Source organism: Neolamprologus multifasciatus, chromosome 20, assembly GCF_963576455.1.
Source record: "Neolamprologus multifasciatus chromosome 20, fNeoMul1.2, whole genome shotgun sequence".
Taxonomy (NCBI): Eukaryota; Metazoa; Chordata; class Actinopteri; order Cichliformes; family Cichlidae; genus Neolamprologus; species Neolamprologus multifasciatus.
The window spans coordinates 25,538,820-25,558,453 of NC_140458.1; the positions used below are offsets into that span (position 1 = coordinate 25,538,820).

General features: G+C 42.4%; 1 protein-coding gene across 1 annotated transcript in view; it reads right to left on the bottom strand.

Moving 5' to 3' along the window:
• LOC146495017 (tonsoku-like protein) overlaps positions 1–19,634 on the bottom strand; it is a 112,599-nt gene that overhangs the window by 92,029 nt on the left and 936 nt on the right. The window contains exons 2-6 of the mRNA XM_085147348.1: positions 17,812–17,983; positions 17,538–17,713; positions 17,380–17,453; positions 17,127–17,260; positions 16,491–16,696 (exon numbers count right to left, since the gene is read on the bottom strand). Of these exons, the coding sequence (XP_085003474.1) occupies positions 16,500–16,696; positions 17,127–17,260; positions 17,380–17,453; positions 17,538–17,713; positions 17,812–17,983 (753 nt within the window). The 3' untranslated portion in view covers positions 16,491–16,499. The remainder of the gene's footprint in view (positions 1–16,490; positions 16,697–17,126; positions 17,261–17,379; positions 17,454–17,537; positions 17,714–17,811; positions 17,984–19,634) is intronic.

Here is a 19,634-nt window from a genome sequence, read left to right on the forward strand (position 1 = left end):
CACAAAGACAAAGGAGTTGATAGTGGACTTCCGGAGGTGCAGAGAAGTACACATCCCCATCACCATCAATGGCGCTGCTGTGGAGAGAGTGAGTAGCTTCCGGTTCCTTGGTGTACATCTGGCTGAGGATCTTACGTGGTCAGGACACATAAACAAAACAGTGAAGAAGGCGCAGCAGCGCCTCTTCTTTCTCAGGAGACTGAAAAGATTCGGCATGAGCCCCCGCATCCTCAGGACCTTCTATCGCTGTGCCATTGAGAGCATCCTCACTGGATGCATCACCACCTGGTACGGCAACAGCACCGCTTACAACCGCAAAGCTCTCCAGAGAGTAGTGCAGTGTTCTGAACGGATAATTGGAGGTGAGCTTCCCTCCCTCCAGGACATCTACAGGAAGCGGTGCCTGAGGAAAGCGGGGAGGATCATCAAGGACTCCAGTCACGCCAGCCATAAACTGTTCAGACTACTTCCATCAGGAAGGAGGTTCTGCAGCATCCGGTCCCGTACCAGCAGACTGAGAGACAGCCTTTTCCACCAGGCCATCAAACTGCTGAACACTTCATAGACACCTCACCTTCACTACTGGAACTTCAACATTATGCACTCCACACTGTATATAAATGTCACTTGTTTTGCACAATATCCAACTACCAACCTCTGTATATTTTATATATTTTATTTTGTTTACTCTATTTCATTTGTAAAATATGTATATACACACACACACACACACACACACACATACACACATATATACACACATAGAAAAACATATTTAGTATACACATTCAGTAATATGCATACACTCTTATATTGTACATATATTTATTCATATAACTCTCAGATTTAGCCATTCTTATATTTTGCTTGTTCTTATGGTATTGTATTTTTGCACACCTCTGTTGCTTGTGAAGCTCGCACACAAGAATTTCACTCGCATGTATTGTACCAGTGTACCTCCACATGTGATGTGACAATAAAAGTGATTTGATTTGATTTAAAAGGAGATGGGGGTCAGGGTGTCAGCACCCCTGGCCACTTTACCAGTGTTTTTCCATTGTGGGGTGTTTACTGTAGAAATTGGAGACCAGAGACTATAACTGTAACGGTTGTGTGAAACTCTTCAGATCAGCCTTTAGAGTAGGACTGCACAGGATGCAGTGTGCTGATCTCCAGATGCATCTGTAAGGAAAATGGGTAATAAAAAGATTGTGTGAAATTTGGAAACATCTCTGCGTGATCTCTACCAAGACAAAAAGAATCGGAGAGACCGACGTTGTATAAACAACACTTAGTAGATATTCCACTAAATCTCATTTGTGATTTATGATAAGTGTTACCATTAATTATTTATATTTCTTTACGCTTCTGAATAATTTAGTAAAACATCAAAAAGATTTTTACTGTTGTCAGAAAATAAGACATTTCTAATTCTCTACAAACTTTTGAGCTGTAGTCCAGATTGCAATAATAGTGTATAGTTATTGTTTATAGCAGATGAAACAGAAGTATCAGGACAGGGTGTGAATAAAAGTTATGAGTTGTGTTGCTGCAGAGAAAGTTGTTCACTCTGGTGAGGTCTAATGAGTCTAATGGGAGGCTGAGCCTTCAGCTTTCCTGTTCCTGTCCTGTTTAACCAGAAACGCTCTCGTCTTTTAACATTAAACTCATAACTTTCCTTTTTGATCAATCTTAAAACTACAGCTGGATCAGCTGACCCTGTCCCATCCTTTAGTTATGCTGTTATAGGCCACAACTGCTGATTAACTTCCCATCATGCACTGAGCACTTCTGTCTTTTACTCTCAGTGTGTTAATATATCACTACTGCGTGTCAGTAACGTTGGTCCTCTTCCTCCCATCATGTGTTTTGTCCTGTCCTCGTATGCTCTTGATTTGTTTCTTATTTTGTCATTTCTGTCATCGCCAACCAGTTGCTCGTTCTTGAGCCTCATTCTGCCAAAGGTTTCTTAAAAGGATTTTTTTTCCCATCCCACCATCCCCAAGTGCTTGCTCATAGGGTAGCTCCAACTGTCAGAAAAAAGGGCTTTCACATTGCACGGGTTTCTAAAACTCTGTGCCTCTGTTTCCTGTCACACTGACTGTGAGCCTTTACTGTATTTCCAATGTAATTTAGAGAGAGAAACATATGTCAATACTAAGCTGTCAAGAGGCTACTTACAATAATCTGTCTCCTTGAACTGAAACCTGTATACAGTCTGTGATCAGCTGATCTTGATCTGAGGTTTACTGCTTTTTGTGGATTTACACATCTGAATCAAATATGATGTACACAGATGTTTCACGAATTCCATCCCATACACTGTCTTTACACTGTTTAAGCCAGATTTTTACATTGAGGGCTACATACATGCACGAGTGAAAATCTCTGGTGTAAAGTAGTTGAACTGCACATTTCACTTCTGAGCTATCTCAATATTGGAAAAAGAAGTGCAATTTCAACAGTATGTCTCAGTTTTCTCTACATGATAAAAAATGCTGTGGTTTCTAATGAAAGAAATCTCTCTTGTCCTTTTGTGCAATAAAAAAATGTAATTTCAATATCCAGGTTGTATACTGCGCTACCATTTTCCTCCCCTGGTGCATGACCTGAAATCAGCTAGTTGTAGCTAAAATGCAAGTGGAACCGATAAGCAGGTGTCTTTATTAAATGTTTTTGTTACTACAAAGTCAAAATGTTATGATGGATGGAAGAAATGACGATATCATTAATTCGATTATACGACATCCGAATCACATTTTCGCACCAAAACAAAATGTTTTCACTCTCCTATGTCCTATAATGTTATGGCTTCATTCTAAGACATCTGCTAAGGAAATGCCGGCCTTCTCTCCAATAAAACTGAAAAAAAGAAAAGATTAAAATGCTAGTTTCTTCATGGCTCTCAAAGCAGCAAAAATCAAAAAATTGAAAAACATCTGTTAAAACTGAGCAGCAATATCTCTTTGCAGAAATGATCAACTGGGGACTTAACACTTAAGGGCGGTTGATTTGGTGGGGTGCTCCAGATAACTGTTTTTGTCATGTAATTGGATTGCACTTTGTCAGGCCTCTACCCTAAGACCTGACCAACACCTGAAGGCTAAGCTTCCGCTGATCTAGCTTTTAGGGTCACTGAGGCACGCAAACCCCCTGCGATGGATCGAGCATTGAAAGAAAGTCAGACACAGGTTAAAGTACAGTGGCCCTGAGAGTTCAAACGGACTGCGACCAGCAGTAAGAAAAATGCTGCAAAAGCACATAAAACACAACGGAAATAGGAAAAAGACAAGAGGAAGGGAAGTGTTTCTGGGGAGACAATAACCTGACGGACCAGTTGCAGGAACCCAAAACATGGTAGGCGTGTTTTATCATCATTCATATGATGATGGATTTTTAGGCTAATAGTCAGGCTAACACACTTACCTCTCATCTTTTCTTTCCTCTGTTTCTTTCCAAAACCGATAGATCCTCCACTTCTTTTAAGTGTCTCCCAGCGCAATTCTTAGCATATTTTGGTTCCTGCAACTATTCCGTCGGATTATTGTCTCCCCAGAAAGACTTCCCTTGTGCTTTTGGAAATCTGTTTTTTTCCTATTTCTGCTTTGTTTTTCCTATTTCTGTTGTAGTTTTTCCTATTTCCGTTGTGTTTTGTGTGCTTTTGTAGGGCTTTTCTTATTGCTGGTGTTTTTTTAAGTTGCAGTCCGTTTGGCCTCTCAGGGCCACCGCAGTAGTCCCAAAAAAAGTTGTTTTTTATAGTGTGTGAATGTGTGTGTGAGTGGGTGGATGATTGTGTATAGTGTAAAGCGCTTTGGGGTCCTTAGGACCAAGTAAAGCGCTATACAAATACAGACCATTTACCATAGAACATAAATGACTGGTATCGGAAGAATCAATATTTCAGTATCGATCCGCACATCACTAGGCAGCAGGTAGTGCGGTGGCTGTTCATGGCATGCATGTTTTTTTCGGAATATGTTGAGCAAACGGGTGCAGCTGGCGAAGCTTCAGCTCAAGAGATTATTGTTGACATTTCTGTGATTCTTTTAGGTATTACACTGAATTGGTGAACAAATGTTTACTCTTATTCAAACTGTTTTTGTGCCTTCTCTCAGTTTAGCATCAGGTTTATGAACTCGCTAGCTAGCCATTATTAGCCTAGCTTTCATATCACCGGTCCTCTGCGTGCATGCTGCTCCTTCTCAGCTCATCTTACTTAAAAATAACCCCACAGCTTTAAAAATCTTATTTAAACGTCTCTCAGTAAAATTTACTGGGTTTATTTATAGAAAAGTGAGAAGCTAAAAGCTAAGAGCCCAGACGAAAATTTTACGGAAGGTGCAGATGTTAGGTGTGGGGAGTTGATTTCAATCCATATGAACTTTCATAATATATGAACTAAGTAGTGATGGGTCAGTCCCGAACAAAATGGCTCTTAGAGCCGGATATTTGACGTGAACGACGCGAGCAACACGGCTCCTTATCGCAAGCCGTGGTTTTTTTTCCCCTCTCTCTCTCTTTCTCTCACCCTCTCTCTCGCACTTTTTTCCGCTTCACCCCGCACGTGAGCCTTTTGCTTGCGCTGGGAAGAGGGGGGAGGGGCGGTAGTTACAGTCACAGTAGCACAGGAACAGAGCGGGAGGGAGAGACAGAGGTTGTGTCCAAATTCGTGGGCTGCATCCTCCTGAGGCCGTATTTGTAGACGATTACGTCACAGCGACGCACCGAAGGCTGTCCAAATTTGTAGACTCCTCCGAATGCAGCCGACAAATGCGTCCTCCTTTTCCCCGAATTTGAAGGATGGGTCGGGTGTGTCCTTCGTGGCCCACCATATCCCAGAATTCATAGCGCGGCCCAGCCAAGCTCCAGTTTCTGGCAATGGCGGCCGCTACTAAGTTTTAAAATTACTCTTATTAATCTTTCTGGGTCACAAAATAAACTTTTAACATATTTTCAGGCGAGAATGTGGGTGTGTAAACTTCAAATATCTGCTCGGTTTGTCAAGATATCGCATATTTGCAAAAGTGCTTCGATGTTTTCGGTGACGTCTGTCACCCCACCAGCTCGATAGCTTACCGGCCCAGAATTCATTGCACAGAACTTCATTCACGTAACGATGACGGCACAAAAAGATAAACCGGGAGACGAATACACTTTTAAATGTAAGTATATGAAAATCTGGTGGTACAAAAGTTAAATTTTTATAGCGGTTATGTTGTTAGGGTTGTGAATTTGCATAGACTTGTAATATTTATTTAAACAATCTTCATAAAAAGTGTCCGTAAACTAGCTTGTATGGTGGGTCCTGCGGTTTTTCATTGGCGCTTACATTTTTCCCAATCAACGTTTTGTGATATGTTTATAGGGACCAAAGAGCAAACGGCAGACTTCATTAAAACTAGAGGAGAAAATGATCACCTCTTCACCGGGGTAAAAAATTCAGCAACTGTGGGATGGAGGTACACGAATAAATCAATTTACACATCATATTCATCTGAGTACGGTTTCAATAACCCTCATTCTGTACAGAACCTGTGATGTCCAGACGATATTCCTCTTGTGCTCTGCTGTGAAAACTTTTGGATTTAGGGATTATCATAGTTGTTATGGTTTTCTCTCTTCTCTTATTTTTTTGTGTGCGATCAGGACTATTCTCAAGAAGATGGGCCTGCAAGGGAAAGTCACCCCGTTGCAGGCCGAAAAGAAGTGGGACAACTTAAAGAAAAGATACAAAGTATCTGTCAAGAAGATAATTTTTAAGAATGAAATTTAATAAATGTACATTTACTGAAAGTTGTATTGTTTATATTTGTCTGTCATTTCTGATTTCCTCTGCCTTTAGGATTGCAAGTGTCCAGGGTCAGGTGAGGGAGTCAGTGGGAAGCCCACTGCTGCTACTTGGCCCTGGTTTGGCCTCATGGATGAGGTGATGGGACAGAGGCCTTCCATTAGGCCCCCTGTCCTTATTTCCTCTCTCCCTGAGGACACTCCAGGGCCAAGTACAGCAGTGGGTGACCAAAGCGAGATGGAAGAGGAGACAGATGAGGAAGGAGGTCGGCCAGCAACAACGAGAAGGAAGAGGAGAAGGGAAAGAGGGGATGAGCTCCTTGAGCTCATCAAAGAGGACATGCAGTACCAAAGGGTTCCTGGACAGTTTAAAAAAAAAAAAAAATACTTCACAGATCACACAAACAGAAAATCTCTGGCAGTGTTGCTGGATTTGCCGAAAGAAGATCAGACATGGATGGGGTGCTGCGACTGTGACCCGTGGTTTGTCTTTTCTGGTCAGAAAGTGGAGAATCGCACAGGGTGGTCTGCAAAGAGTTTTAGGATGCTTCCTCCCTCTGTCCATTGCATCGTCCATCCACGGGTTTGCAGGGCTGACTCAATCGACGGCTGCCACACCACTAAGAAGTTTTTCAGAAATATGCAAACCAGAGAAAGTGGATTCACTACTAGTATAATACTTGTGACTCTGTAGCAGACAACAGTTTGAAAAAGTGGTATTAAAAAAGATGCTTAGATAAATGTTTACTTGCCTGTTAACAGTAGTCATGGTCTGGTGGTACATCCTCCAGGGCAGACACCTCGGCAGACAGCTGGTCCTGCCACAGAGCACCACTGACTGCCTCCAATCCAGCCTCCCCCTTATCATCCTCTGCTCCATCTTCCTCAGGTTCATCCTCAGGAGCCACAATGTCGCCAGCACTGAGGCAAATGTTGTGGAGGATGGCACATGCTGTTACTACCTGTAGTGATATACATATACACATTATTCTTTCACACACACACACACACACACACACACATATATATATATATATATATATATATATATATACACAATTAATTTGACATTGGGTGGTCACTTACATGAGGTACAAAGGTGTGGTGCACCTCCAGCGCTTGCAGGAAGATGGCCCTGAACCTGTTCTTCATCCCAAAAGCACGCTCTATTATGGAGCGTGCCCTGGAATGATGGCTGTTAAAGCGCTGGGCTCCCACACCTTGGACTGGCCTCTTGTAGGGTGTGATGAGGGGGAGTGGACGATGAAGGCATGGGTACCCTCCATCTGCGAGGATGAAATGCCCTGGAGGAGGGTAGACTGACTGTCTGTACAGTGAGCTGTGGCAGAGCACCCTGGAATCATGCACCGACCCAGGCCAGCCCACGTACGTGTCGATGAAGCGGCCCCGATGGTCACAAACCACCTGCAAGATGATTGATGGAAACAGCTTTCTGTTCCTATAGCACTGACCATCAGGGCCACTTGGACACTTGATGCGTATGTGGCAGCCGTCGATTGCACCCACCGCTTTCATAAAGGCTCTGTGGCGTGCCAGCCCTGCAAACCCACGGGACACTACCTCCAGGTCCTCTGGGGTTGTTGGGAGGTGGATGACCTGGTAGCGAATGGCCAACACCTCTTTCGTGACTCGGTGGACGATGTAGTGGACAGTAGAACGGGGCATCTCAAACACTCTTGAGACCACCCTGTAGGATGCTCCACTTGCCACTCAGAAAAGAAACACCATGATCTCAATTGTGGCACCCCATCCATGTCGCCGATCCTGGTTCAGGAGATTTAACAACACTGCCAGAGACTCCCTGCTTAGCCGAAAATCAGGCCTTGGATCCTCCTGGCTAAAAAAACCATCCAGGACTGGTACACTTTGGTTAATCCTGCAGTACAACGGCCTTGTCTGGTTAAGGAAAAGGTGGAGAACAGCATAAACCGTTTTAATAGAAAGGTATGACTTCATTTATTTTATGACATCAAAGCATTATTCTGATTACTAAGCTTGAGTAAAATATACTAACACTGAGAAATAACATTTTATACATTTCATCTGTTTAGCTAAGCTTTTTTGTGAACTCAAAAATAACCCTATTTTCAGCTTTCTGACAATTTTACTGCAATTTTATGTACAAAAATAAGTAACAGATCATATGAATAATTGAAAATAAATGTAAACTTATAGAAGAACATTTTCTAAGAGATTTTGTTCATATATTTTGAATGACCGCCGTCATTCAGTCACTGAAATTATCCATAAAACTAGCTAAGTAATTCCTAAATGTGTCTAGATTAATAGTTTTACCTAGATATGATTTTCTCTGATGAGCCTGGAGTACAAAACATGCCGGCGATGACGACCGCGACACAGTTTTTTTAGTTCGTTGATAATTAAAAATGAACACAAAAAACGGAGAAAGATTTCGGGGTCCATTTTCGATTTTCGTGCCGTGGCGCTGACGACCGGAAATACTCTGAATTAAGGACGGGAGTAGATCGAGAAGGCTAGACCGCCCAATTCCACAGCCGTTTACTTCTGGCCTACCCGACCTTCTGAGGACCCGGCCCACGTAGACCGCGAAGGCCGGGTCCTCAGGAGGATGCAGCCCATGAATTTGGACACGACCTATATACCAGCTAGCCAAACTTCAGTAACCCTACAAACATCACTGCTGCTTACTTTCCTGTCTTCATGTATGTCAGAAGTGATAGCAGAGCTGTATGGGGCGCCGTTTGTAAAGTGAAACATGCTGAAATTAACGGCAACATTTTTCTACATTTAACTCAAAACAAAACCTTTTTTACAACATTTAGTAAAATATTTGTAACTTTTCATATTTAAAACAGAATTTTAAATGTTAAATCTAAATGTTAAATATTCAATCTAAATGTTAAATGTTAAATCTAAATATTATATTTAAATCTAAATGTTAAATGTTAAATCTAAATATTATATTTAAATTTAAATCTAAATGTTAAATCTAAATGTTAAATGTTAAATCTAAATATTATATTTAAATCTAGATCTAAATGTTAAATCTAAATGTTAAATGTTAAATCTATATATTATATTTAAATCTAAATCTAAATGTTAAATCTAAATGTTAAATCTATATATTATATTTAAATCTAAATCTAAATGTTAAATCTAAATGCTAAATGTTAAATCTAAATGTTTAGGCTAACATGCAAATTTATTGCACGGATCAGCGGAAATACCAAAATAAAAGCTTTCCGAAAACCACTGGTGCAAAAGTGTGCCGGTAGTGGTTGTAATGGTAACAGCAAATCCTTATTTGCCTAGTATCATGTTTTATGTTGTTAATACTCCTAGACTGTAGGGGGAGCTAGAGAGCCAGAGGAAGTTACCTCGGAGTAGACTGTGATGGCGAAGCTTTGTTTACATGTGAACCACAGTTCGATAAAATACCTTCTCTTCAAGTAATGGTGTCATTCTTAAGAACCCACAACAACATAAAGAAACAAGACATGGTGTCAGAAAATGGACTTGAAGAAAGGTAACGGACTAAAATATAGCAGTACCGACGGATCAGCTTAGCAGTGAACGTAGTGTAGCTAACTCGCCGAGGGAGAGAAAAGAGACCTAGGGACGTAAGCATGGACGGCTTACACCCACCACCGATTCTTCAGTTGACTGGAAATGTGGCTGAAAATTGGAGAAGATTTAAGCAACGTTTCACGTTGTACCTATCAGCAATTGGACTTGACGAGGCAAGTGATAAAAAGCAAGCGTCAGTGTTTTTGCGTATAGTGGGTGATGAGGCACTGGAAGTCTATAATAACTTCACGTTTACTGATGGTGATGGAATGAAGCTGAATAAAATAATGGAGAAGTTTGAGGCTTACTGTATACCTAAGAGAAATGTGACATTTGAGAGGCACAGATTCTTCACATGTGTACAGAAGACAGGGGAGACGATAGATCAGTATGTCACAGAGCTGCAGAACAGTAGTAAAACATGTGAATTTGGAGGACTGACAGACTCTTTGATAAAAGACAGACTTGTGTGCGGCATTCCAGACAACACCAGTCATTCATTCATGTCGCAAAGTACCATTTGCTCTACAAAAACCACTGAAAGCCGAGTTGGACAGGATGGAAAACCTGGAAGTGATTGAAAAGAGATGAACCAACGGAGTGGGTGAGTTCTCTTGTTATTGTGGAGAAAAAGACTGGAAAGCTCAGAGTTTGCATGGATCCTAGAGATCTGAATAGAGCAATAAAGAGAGAACATTTTAAACTACCTACAAGAGAAGAGATAATGTCACAGTTTGCAAAAGCGAAGTACTTTAGCAAGCTAGACGCTTCATCAGGATTTTGGCAACTGAAGCTGGACGAGGCAAGTTCAAAACTGTGCACGTTCAACAGCCCATTTGGCAGGTACAGATTCCGGCGACTGCCGTTTGGCATTGCTTCAGCACCTGAGGTGTATCACAAGACCATACACATGATCTATGAACACCTGGAAGGAGTCGACACGTTAATGGATGACATCATTGTGTGGGGTAGCACAAAAGCTGAACATGACATGAGACTGAGAAATGTTCTTGAAGCAACCAGAAAAGCCAATCTGAAGCTGAACAAAGAGAAATGTCAGCTTGGGGCGCAGGAACTGACATTCGTTGGAGATATCCTGAGCAGTGAAGGCATCAGACCAGATGCTCAAAAGGTGTATGCAATTGAAAACATGCCGAGGCCGCAATGCAAGAAAGATGTGCAGAGATTTAATGGCATGATAAACTACATGGGAAAATTCATACCCAATCTCTCTGAAAAAATGGCGCCACTGAGACAGCTAACTGAAAAGAGAATTGAATGGGAGTGGAATCATGAACATGAGAAAGCATGGCGTGACTTGAAAGATCTGCTTACAAAGGAACCAGTTCTGAAGTTTTATGATCCAATGAGACCTATTAAGATCTCATCAGATGCATCACAGAGTGGACTTGGAGCTGTTCTTCTGCAGAAGTATGATGAGTGGCAGCCTGTTGCATATGCATCGTGATCCATGACAGACGCAGAGACAAGATATGCACAGATTGAAAAAGAACTGCTCAGCATAACATATGCCTGTGAGAGATTTCACCAGTTTGTGTCCAGACAGGCCATCAGTGTTGAAACTGACCACAAGCCACTGATAGCATTGTTCCAAAAACCACTAAATGACTGTCCACTGAGAATCCAAAAAATGATGATCAGGCTGCAACGTTACACGCTTAACGTGATGTACACACCTGGCAAGCTGATGTACACAGCTGACACATTATCCAGAGCTGTTGATCCGAATGAGCCAGCAAACACCAAGATGGATGAAGATGTAAGAGCATATGTGCGCATGGTCACAAGTGCACTTCCTGTTGCAGAAGGGAAGATGGAGCTCATAAGAACGGAGACAAGCAAAGATGGAACGTTAAAAGCACTGCGCAAAACCATCATAGATGGATGGCCCAGCTGTAAGCAAAACTGCTCACCTGTTATTCAAGAATATTGGAACTGCAGAGCAGAACTGTCTGTAGTGGATGATGTGGTGTTCAAGGGAAGTAAAATTGTCATCCCAAAGAGCCTGCGAGGAGAGATGCTCAAAAAGATACACGCAGGGCATCTAGGCATGGAAAAATGTAAAAGGAGAGCACGTGAGGTGATGTACTGGCCACGGATTAATCAGGATGTGACAAATGAAGTGTCGAACTGTTCAACATGTCTGACATATCAAGCAAGCAATCCTGCCGAGCCACTAAAGCCGCACCCAGTGCCAGACCGACCATATCAGAAAGTGGGGGCTGACCTCTTTGTGTCTGGAGGAAAAGACTATATTGTGGTCACAGACTACTACTCTTTGTATCCGGAAGTATGTAGACTGCAAACAACAACAGCAGAGGCTGTAATCACCTCTATGAAAGCTGTATTTGCACGACACGGTGTGCCAAGTGAAGTGTTCACAGACAATGGACCACAATTCTCCAATATTAGGTTTGGACAGTTTGCCAAAGAATAGGACTTTGTTCACACAACATCAAGCCCGCACTACCCACAATCTAATGGACTAGTGGAAAAGTCCGTCCAAACAGTGAAGAGGCTGATGAGTAAGGCGAGAGACAGTGGTGCTGACTTCTACCAAAGCCTGCTAGTATACCGCACAACGCCACTTGAGTGTGGTATGTCACCAGCACAGCTTCTTATGGGACGACGCCTGAGATCAAACTTGCCCATTCAGGATAATCTGCTTAAAACAAAAGAAGGAAACAGCGTGAAGAAGTTTAAGGAGCAACAAAAAGCAAAGCAGAAGTTTTATTATGACAGAGGAACAAAAAACTTACCTGAACTGCATGCTGGGGATCAAGTGAGATTCAAAGACAAAACCAACACATGGGCACAGAAAGCGACTGTTTTAAAGAAAGATCAACCACGATCATACATCATTCAGACAGAAGATGGAGCTATGCTGAGAAGAAATCGCTGAGATCTTCTTAAGGGACCAGTAGTAGTGGAGCAGAGGTTGGAGGCTGCTGAACAACCCCAACACACGCATGAGACACTATCACCTGAAACACCTACACATACACAAGAACAAACACTGAGAAGATCTGTAAGAAAAGTAAAGCCACCTATGAGACTGATTGAACAGATGTAATGTGTTGACATGTTGTTTGGAAGATGATGTCATAGTATATATGCAAGTTTCAGTATGTTTGGTTACTAGTGTTGAATGGACCATAATTGTTGAAAACTAGTTGTCTTGTTAACGTTACTTTGACAAAGCCTGGTTTAACAAGTAAAAATCAAATAGAGACTGTTTATGTTTGTGAAAGTAGGTATTTTATTTTATTGTTAAAAAAAAAAAGGAAGATGTAATGGTAACAGCAAATCCTTATTTGCCTAGTATCATGTTTTATGTTGTTAATACTCCTAGACTGTAGGGGGAGCTAGAGAGCCAGAGGAAGTTACCTCGGAGTAGACTGTGATGGCGAAGCTTTGTTTACATGTGAACCACAGTTCGATAAAATACCTTCTCTTCAAGTAATGGTGTCATTCTTAAGAACCCACAACAACATAAAGAAACAAGACAGTGGTCAGACACGTTCTCACTCCCTAAGCGTAATAATTTTAATTTTAATTTAATAATTGTCAACATTTTATGCTTTCGGGTACCCAACACGTTCCTAAATGACGGCTTCGGAAAAAGGAGAGCACATGAGAACCGTTTGGACTCAATCTACACATGTTCGTTCATTTTCTAAAAATCGCTTTGGAAAACACTATTTTACGTCATTTAACTGCTAGTAAAGGTTAGGAATAAGGTTAGGGATAAGGTTAGGTTTAGGGCTGGAACACATGGCTGGAACGTCTATTATGGCGGGACCGTCATTCCACTGGAATTCAGCCATAACCCGGAGCCGACCATGAGAAAGCACGTCCGGCGATTTAGCTGAAAACATCGGAAGATCCGTTTTGTCGGCTATCCAAAGGTTCAGCAGTAGTGCACTCTTAGCAGCTGCAGTCTCCACTTCACAATCGCTGCAGCACATATCCAGCAAAATCGCTGGACATGCTCGTAGGCAAGAAGTGAAGCAGCACATGGCGGGAAGAAGTGAGGGGCAGTGTTGCCAACTCCTCAGTAAGGAAAATCGCTATTGGCTGTCCTAAAAGTCGCTAGAAGTCGCTTAATGACGTCATCACCTAATTTTCATAATTGGTCATGCTAATGTAATTGTAATCTATGTTGTTGGAGAGAGAAATAACATCGTGGAAGAGACATAAAGTGAGTAAAAAACGTCCTAAATGGATTTAGAATTCATTTAGAACTACAAATTAAATTTATTTTAGCAATTATTGTTTTTTTAATGTCACAATTCCAACCCTGCTCCTTGGGCTTGGACCGGCTAAGTGACCCGAAATAGGCACTCTGGTGGAGTTACTTTGTGTGTGTGTGTGTTTATAAGTAGTTTTAAACCTTGTGATCCAGAAAACAGCATAAGAGTAAAAGAGTAAAAGAAGAACTGACTGCTTTACAGCACCTGCTGCTTGTTGAGAGTAAAAGCGATATGCGCTTTCACGTCTTTTTTCAGCTGGGGTCTGAAAACTCGCTAAATATAGTGACAAAGTCGCTAAGTTGGCAACACTGGTGAGGGGGAGAGCAGACACAATTTTGCACCGGAGGTTTTCGGGAAGCTTTTATTTTGGTATTTCCGTTGATGCGTACAATAAATTTGCATGTTAGCCTAAATATTTAGTTTTCTGTAACATTTAGATTTAACATTTAACATTTAGATTTAAATATAATATTTAGATTTAATATTTAACATTTAGATTTAACATTTAGATTTAAATATAATATTTAGATTTAATATTTAACATTTGATGAAAAGTTACAAATATTTTACTAAATGTTGTAAAAAATTACTCGAAAAAACATGTTTTAGGTAAGGTAAGGTTTTGAGCTAAATGTGGAAAAATGTTGCCGTTAATTTCAGCATGTTTCACTTTACAAACGGCGCCCCATAGAGCTGTGCCTTTTAATTTGTTTTAGAAATCCTTCAGTCAGAACCTGGTATATTATATTTAGATGGAAACTAGCGAGCTAACTCTCTGCTAACTTCTAACTTCAGACAGATTTTTAACTCTCAGTGATCGTTTGACTTTGGGACCTGCAGTGTAGTTTGGGTCCAGACACAGCTAATGACCAGACTTAAAGACCAAATTTCAGGTCACTTTTGCTGGTCCCAAGCCCAAATAAAGGAGCTAGCTTGAAGCGTGACATAAAAAACAATAATTGTTAAGAAAAGTGTAATTTGTAGTTCTAAATATATTCTAAATGCATTTAGATGGTTTTTACTCACTTTATGTCTCTTCCACGATGTTACATCTCTCTCCTATGTTGGTTACAATTACATAAGCACTTAGCAGGACGGTGGAAAAACCCAGGACCACAGTGATACTGAGAATTCCACGGTGTTCACTGTCTTCAGCAACCTTACAAGGGCCGGTTGAAGGGCTACAGTCTTATCATACATGTGCAGTGTTCCTACAAGCCATAAGGTTACCTTGAGTGAGGAAGATGATGATTGAATGTCTGTCTGAGTCCATAGGTTGAGGTGCAAGCACATTTCTCCCATTCTCCACAGAGGGCAGTGGCATAGGTGTGATGTCAGTAACACTTAAGTTGCATTAGAGTGATAGCACAAAATTGTGAGCGTTACACTTGCATGCGGCTTGAAGTAGGCACACATTGCCAGGGATGTGGTTGGAACGGCTGACTAGATAAGGCCTGGTGTCCAGCTAATGAAAAAGAGCCGAAAATTGGGGTGCGGCTGTGCACGGGTGTGCACTTTAAATATAGCACTTTTGCCCTTTCATTCTGGGCCGCCCAAGTGGCTCATGGGAAAGTGACAAGCCCTATGGCAGAGATTGAGGACAGAGGGCAGTGGTTTGAATCCCATGCGGACCTTATGTTGGGGAAACATGTTGAAAAAAAAAAAAGAAAAAAATCCCTGGCTCTGAAATTCACCTGCTACGCTTGCTTAGAAGCCTATAGATGGGCTCTCTCTGCTTTTTTTTTTTTTTAAACCCCTGTCTCAAAATCTCTTCCATCAATCAATATTGGTTGTTATGGTTGCTATGGATGCCAAACACACCATGCATTGTCGCTTTCTCTATCTCTTCTTCATGTCCAAACTCTCAATTTTGCCTTCATTAACACAAATTATACATCAAAACGTAGGTATTTTTCTTGCCTTTCACAAAATGGCACTGTCATTATTGTAGGAGTTGCCATTTTCTTGCAAATGGCCTCGAAGCAACACAGTTAAAAAATGTCCACATTCAAAGTCTATGGAGACTTGAGTGAAAATGACAGCTGAAATTCTGTAACAGAGACATGTAACATATCTCCTAGATGTATTTTTCTTTAGAGACCTGAAAACCACCTTGATTTTTTTTCTTTTTTATTAAAGCCTGCTGATTGTTACAGTGAAAGAATGATGTCAACAGCCCGTGTACTTTTGGAGTTACAGAACATTTTGTAACACGAAGAAACAGCAGTTTTCACCTCTCAGTTGTGGTAAACGCTTGAAATATATTATAGGGCAGGCCGCAGCGTAGAGAACGCGCTTTGGGAGCAAGAGACCCGGGTTGAAATCTAGCCAGTGGCAGTATCTAATATCTTTCCCTAATTCACTTTATAATTTCAAATTCTCAACACTTGAACATTCCCACGTGTGTTCTGATCAAAACAGTGCAAGAATGAGCTCTTTAGCTTTTGATTTACAACTTATCCACATTTCTTTGCGGACACTCCGGCATGTCACAAATACATTGCGCAAAGCGCATCTGTGGCTGTGTACCATTCGTGGTGCGTTGGCTCCCTCTACTGGTACGCGCCTCATTCAAATGTCGCTGCACATTTAGAATTGCAGGGTGTCTTTACACTGTCATAGCTCCTAGATAAATTTCTTCAGAGACCTGAAAATCGCTGTGATTATTCACCATAGCCTGCTGAGTCTTACAGTGAAAGAACGATGTCAACGTATAGCATCGTCGGTTACTTTAATTGTGTTTGTTTTTTTAAATCAAATCCTACAAAACAGGACCATTGTGACACAAAACCTCTCACACACTAACACAAACTATTATGAAATTAATAATTCATTATTAATTATTTATTATGAACACACCTGGCACCCTCAAGTAGAGGTGGCAGAGAGGAGGCACTTGGAGTTTCGGTCAAGAAAGTGTCTGTGTGACTGAGTCCTGTCCCAGCTCTGCTTCAAGGTCTGTCGGTCCAGCTTGTTGAGGGCCTGAGAGCAAAGACGGATATGGTGGACCAGCTCTGAAAAACTGTCCAGGTCTTGACTCTCCCAGGGGCCAGAGACCTGACAACCTGCAGGTTAAGCAACAAAGAAACATTTTATTTCATATCCATAATTTCCATTTTCCCCCCTATAAATATTTGACATCCAAATGTAGCCTATTAGCTAGCATCCAGCAATGTTTTCTGCTCCGTAAAATGGAAAATTAATTCACAGCTAATCTTTTTTTTTTTATCTTTAAACCACACTTCTATATTTTAATGTCTGTGTGTGTACTCATCATGTAACACCTCTGTGCATACATACTAAATGTTCAAACTTAGAAATACGTCAAAAGGACACAGACTGATAGCAAGAAACAAACTGTTGCCAAGTACAACTTTGCACAGGTGATAAAAACATCAAAGAAATCCAAATTGTGAATTTGTGTGAAACGGTGAATCTAAGAATAGCTTTAGAAAAAAAAGGAACTCCATGGAGTATCTCCAAGTTCAGACATACCTTCGAGGTTTAGAAGTGTCAGTGGTCGACGGGCCTCTCTGACAGACGCCAGGATGTTGTGAAGTCCCGCTGATGTAACAGACGAATTTCCTGACAGATTCAGACTCACCAGTGTGGGACACGACGAGAGGCACCTGTGAAATAATAATAAAAAGTCCAACAGGCCAGTAAAGAGTGACAATTTAAACAAAAGCAAAGCCCTAATAACATGAGTAATAACTGAGCCGTAGAAATGACGCCCTCACACAGACACCTCGCCAAGGTAGCTACACTGCTGTCTGTCAGCCCATTTGGAACCAGGCTGAGGTGGGTCTGAGAGCACTTGTCCTGCAAAAACACAAAAGTCTTAACCTGATTGCACAATTATATCTTTCGACAATAAATGACATTGCATGATTTTTGCGTGCACACGTGTGACAGGACTTTGGCGAGGTGTTCCAGTGCCGGGTAATCAGCAGGCCCTCTGCAGACAGCTGACAGGTCCACGTGTGTGAGGCAGTGGAGGGGCAGAGTCTTTAACACCAGCTCAAAGCCGGTGGAGCCCAGGGGATTGTGGGACAGGCACACTGCTTTCAAATGGCCTGTGCCTGAACGTTCAGAAGATGTAAAGTTAGTTGCAGTTTTGCTTATGGGTGGGAGTTCAGTGAAGCTTAAGGCTTCAGTCAGCTGCTCGTTAGAGAGTCACCTGTGAGCGCGCTGGCTAGCAGCAGTCGATGCTGCTGAAGGAAACGAGCAGTGAGGCCGCAGGCCTGCAGAGACAGCTTGGCTAGCACAGGGCAGCAGGACAGCAGACACGACAGAGACTCAGACACGCCGTCCCCCAGTGGGTTCATACTGAGGTCCAGCACCTCCAGGCACTTTGAGTGGAAACGAGCAGAAAAAGCAAATGATCACGAGAGCCAATTCTCTCTGACAGATATTATTGATACGAATCAGGTTAGCTTGTTATTAAGATCTAAGGTAGTTATTAAGACCAGAGCTAGTTAAATACAGGTTAGATGGTAAACCTGGAGCTGCCAGTATTGGCTAGCTGAAGCCCTTACTGGGAATGCAGGTGCACTCTGGAGTTTGCATGTGTTTTGGAGTTTGCAAGTGTTTTGGAGTTTGTACGTGCTTTTTCTAGGGGCCACCGTAGTTATGAGAGTGTGAGTAATGTGAATGTCTAAGTTGTGAGATAAAATTGAGGCACAGGCAGCCAGAAGGGGACAGAGGGGGGGATGCCTCCTCTGCACCCTGGTGACACATCTTTACCCCAAGGCCCTGCATGTGTGGGTGATTGTGGTGGAGCGGGAAGAGGGAGGCAGCTGGAGATGGGGAGGGAAGGTAGGGAGGGGCAAATGACCCCTCCCTGGGGCCAGCCTCCCCGCTGATCTTCCGCCACCTCTCCTGTATCTCCCCCTCCTGCAGAGTGAGTTCCTGAAGAGAGTAGAGCTCCTACAAGATGTAACAACCTCCCCCACCAGTTGAAGAGCCCCCCAGGTGGCTCGATGCACCAGCGGCACCCTGCGCCAGGACTGGACCCCCATACACCCACCCGCCCACAACCCCAGCAACACACCAACCAGGACCAAAGCCCCCAAGGCCCAGCCAGGGCCCCAGCCCAGAGACGGAGCGCCCCCAGAACCTCACGCCCATCCCGGACCCATCCAGGGGCAGCCAGGCTACCAGGTCAGTAACCCACGTCCGTCAGCACAGATGCTCCCCTAGCCCCGCTGCACGCAGCCACGAGGAAACCGTCACCTAAGAGCCAACAGAGCCCTTAATAGGCCATGACCGCTACCCCGGGTTGAGCCCTCCAAGGAAGATGCTCCTGGGGAACCCCCCGATGCCCTAAGCCTGTCCCTACCCCCACACCAATCACAACAGCGAAGGTGGGACTAAACTATGACCCCCCCCCCACACACACACACACACCCCCACTAGGTGATGGAGCTGATCAAAGGAGCCCAGAGCAATTGATCTGATGTGGTGGCAGAGGCTGTATCAAGACTAATGTAATCGAATAGATAATTTCTATATTGGTTAGAATTAAGATTATTTTTATTTTTCCAGTTCATGAGGACTGTTTTTTTGGCTATGCATAGGGCAGTGAAAACCATATGGGCTATATTCTTTTCTGAAGTGACATTATCTAAGCTGCCCAACAAACACACTAAAGGGGAAGTTGGAATGTTACATTTCAGACACTTTGATAAGTCTTCACATATCTCGTGCCAACACTTCTGAACTGGTGGACAGAATCAAAGAGCGTGGATATAATTGTCTGGTGAATTGGTTTTTCAGTGTGAGCAGTTGTTGGTAGATGTAAAGCCCATCTTGAACATCCGATGACCTGTATAGTGCACTCTATGTAGTATTTTGTATTGAATTAATTGAAGACTGGGATTTCTAATTAGATGAAAGGTTTTTAAGCAAATCTGAGACCAGAAGTTTTGGTCTAAGTTAACTGATAAATCCGCTTCCCATTTTGCAATAGGAAGTGATATTGATTCATCTGTTTTAGAAAGC